This window comes from Mus pahari, chromosome 2 (genome assembly GCF_900095145.1).
Source record: "Mus pahari chromosome 2, PAHARI_EIJ_v1.1, whole genome shotgun sequence".
Lineage (NCBI taxonomy): Eukaryota > Metazoa > Chordata > Mammalia > Rodentia > Muridae > Mus > Mus pahari.
The window spans coordinates 50,276,919-50,280,348 of NC_034591.1; the positions used below are offsets into that span (position 1 = coordinate 50,276,919).

At 51.6% G+C, this 3,430-nt stretch overlaps 1 protein-coding gene across 1 annotated transcript in view; it reads left to right on the top strand.

The window, feature by feature from the left end:
- Positions 1 to 1,010: 1,010 nt before the first annotated feature.
- Positions 1,011 to 3,430, top strand: part of Mest — a 10,422-nt gene continuing 8,002 nt past the window's right edge. The window contains exon 1 of the mRNA XM_021189885.2: positions 1,011 to 1,287. Coding sequence (XP_021045544.1) covers positions 1,262 to 1,287 — 26 coding nt within the window. The 5' untranslated portion in view covers positions 1,011 to 1,261. The remainder of the gene's footprint in view (positions 1,288 to 3,430) is intronic.

Genomic DNA, 3,430 nt, shown 5'->3' on the forward strand with positions numbered 1-3,430 from the left:
TGGCCGAATCTTGATCGACTGCACGGTTGGGCTTGGACGTTGCAAAGCCGAAGCTGCAGCAAACCAGGCTCCGAAGAGAGGCCTGCAGCGCCCCCGCTGGGCCGGCCTGCGTTCGCAGTGTCCCTAGCTTACTCGCACCTAGGCTGCTAGAATTTCAGGGTAAGGTTGCAAACCTCATACAGGCATCACGATCCTCCCCACTTTGCGCAGGTGTGAAAGATGACTTTTAAGGGTTTGGGATTTAAAAAAATCTCCAGTTTTGTCCGCACCTCTAGGGTGTTTGCACTGTGTTTGTGTTGCATGTAAATAAAGGAAGCTTGTGCCTCCCATGAACGGTCCCCTTACACTGCTCCAGAAGGGCGCTTCTGGCATGCGGACCACGTTGTGCTGCCGCAAAGGAAGTGTACTGGTGCCACCATGGTGGTGACTTTGGCCCATTCTATGTGATCGCAGCCCGTCCATGATTGTGTCCACTTAGCCACAGATACCAGAGAATTTGTCCATTCCCTAGCCATTTAGTGTGCCCTTCCTTCTTTGTTATCATGGGCTAAGGGCTTGGGGTTGCCGCGCATTGGTGACACGCATTTTCGGATGCGTAGTCACTCTTAGGGCTCAGAACCCACGTAGGAGGTAGAAAAGAAGTGGGTGCCGCAACAAGCACCCTAGCCTTGGGGAGATTGGTGCCTTCCAGGGGCTAGGGACCTGTGCGTGGTCCAAGGGATGGGTTGGGGAGGGAATATTTCAGACGTTTGTCATCCTTGCCTGCGGCATTAACACATGGAAAGGCTTTCTTCAGCAGAATCTGGGGTTCAGGATTAGAGATCTGTGAGGAAAGAGGGGGTAGCGGGGTCGATACCCCTGGAGGCGCCCACGGGAAAGGCCCCCCTTCTCTGCAGCAGTGGGGAGGGGCTCTGCGGCGGGAGCGAGAAGGAGGGGCGCTGCGGCAGGATGGGCGGGCCAGAGGCGGGGCTCCGTGGGCTTTAAAAGTCAGTGCCCGCTAGCTCCTCTCCGCTTCGGCCACCAGCACATCCCGGTGCATCTTCTAAGGCACAGCAGCTTTCCTCTGCGGCAGCCGCACCTCGCCAACTGGCGTAGGGCTGCAGGCTCGCCCGAGTTGCTGCTTGCTGCCTCTGCTGCCGCAGGCCACCCTGCGCGGACCGTAGACTGCGCAGACGCCATCTCCGATCCTGTATCGCTGCGGGCGCCTCGGCGCGCCCTGTGATCCGCAATCCTGCGGCGGGCGGCATGGGATAATGCGGCCATGGTGCGCCGAGATCGCTTGCGCAGGTGGGTGCTGCTAGCCCGTGCCGCCAGGGGGGGTGTGGCCGGCCGGCACCCCGGAGATGCGGGAGGCAAAAATCCTTACCCAAAGGTTGCCGCACAGCCCAAACTCTCAGAATCGCCCTCACTGATGATTTTTAGAACCAGGGTTTAGTCGCGTGAGATTTATGAATTTTAGGATCTTTGCATTAATATGTGAGAATTAGCCTTTTTTTTTTTTGTCTGTGTCTTCGTTGTGGTACGATTTACGATGTGGTGGTGAAGCAACTTAGGATTCGTGAACCTTGGTAACGCCTGATGTGTTCTAGGATCTCCAGAGCTGGTCATTGTTGTGGCGTGATTTAAGATTTCTAGACCACGGCATGTGATTTAGGAATTCAGGAGCCGAGATTGTTGCAGAGCGACTTAAAATTTCCAGGTTCAGGCCTCACAGTGGCATGGTTACTGCATAGGTGCGACTAGATCTTGCCGCGCAGTGTGGCCACGGCTATAAGTGTTGTTTGGGAGCCAGAAATGGAAACCCCTGGGACACCGGCACGCGGCCAGGCTCTTAAAATGTAAGAATTGTTTGCTTTGGTTTGTGGGTGCACAGCGTAGTTCTCACTAAGAATGAGTCAGGTAGGCTGGTTTGATGGTATTAGATAAATATGTTTTTACATCATTTAAAGCAATAAGAAATCAAGGCACGTAAAGTTTGTTGTTCGAGTGTGTTGAATTTTTGCTCTAAATCATGGTACCATCAAATAATGGAGAGTGGACATAAAAATATTTGTTTAAACCATTTCGTCCGATTGCTAGTTTCCTTGACTGCTAAAAATCTTAAAATGTTGGGGGTATTATACCAAGGTAACTAAAGCTGAGAATGGCTGGGGCGGGGGTTGCCCTCCCTTTCCTGCATGGAGGAGGTGCACTGAGGTATGGTCCGGAGAGCGTGGGTGTGGCACCTCTGTTTCCCTGCGCCAGCAGGAAGCCCCTGTTCGCTCTGCAGTAGGCGCCCCTCCCCAGCGTTCTGCTGAGTCACTGCGGATTCAGTGAGTCCAGCAAGGATGCCCCAGAGGCTACATGAAAAATGTATGAACAGGTAACAGGACCAAACGGATTCTGAGGAAGGGAGCAGTAACAACAAAAAAACCCCGCCCCCAAACCTAACGCTTTTGCTTTTCAAGGAGGTTCAGCCTTAAAACCCGTTGGTGGATAACAGACTGAGAGAAAACCATCATGTTCTGGCACTGTGCCAGTCATTTCTAGTATAGCCTCGAAAGGCAGAACCAAATCATTGTGACTTTATTGGACAGTGACTTTGGAGGAAGGAAAAAAAAGTCTCGGCGCTGGCTCAAGTTCAGGCAGGCAGCTGAGGTCCCTAAGGGGTGTGGGTTTTTACCCACCATTTCAGGTTTACAGATAGAGAGCTCCCCCCCCCCCAAAAAAAAAAAACCAAACCCAGTCAGTTTCGTCAAATTGCAAGTAATGTGTTATGTATAGGGTGTACTCATGAACATAGACAGCGGTTTTATTTGTAGCTCACTTCCTAATGTCCGTAGCTTTAGTTTAGGAGGCACTCTCCCAATTCTTTAGAGAACCCTTTCCTTGGTGACCGTGGCGGGTCACAAAGGAAATGTTTTCTAATCCTGCCTTATTTCTCGCCTCCAGGATAAATTGATCTGGACCTTTGAAATCCAGGTGTGGCAAGCTGGGGCTGCAAATCTGTGCTTCCTCTCCCCACCCCCAAAGTCTTGAGTGCTAGGTGTGGGGGTGGGGTCTTAATTAAATAAAAGGGAACCACCTCAAGAGTCTGCTAAGAATGCACAAGTATAATCTGCTGCCCAGACTTGTAAGAGATTAGATATTCAGGGTCAGGGCAAAGCTGCTTACTGGAATGCTCCTGGTCTCCCCCCTCATCAGTTTCCTAGCCCAAATGCAGACAGTAATGCCAAATGGGCACTCACTTGGCCAGAGGATATGCATGTGTTAGAACCCAGGAGCTTAAGGCCATGTAGTAAGTTACATATGTGCTTGGAAAGAATGGTAGTGAGCTAGTACAGCCACTGCCAAATGTAAAAGGGTAGAGAGGTGTTTATCACATTCTTCTTGGTAAAATTTATGCCATTTTCACGTGGGGTGGGGAGGGGTGGAGTGGGAAAGGGAGGGG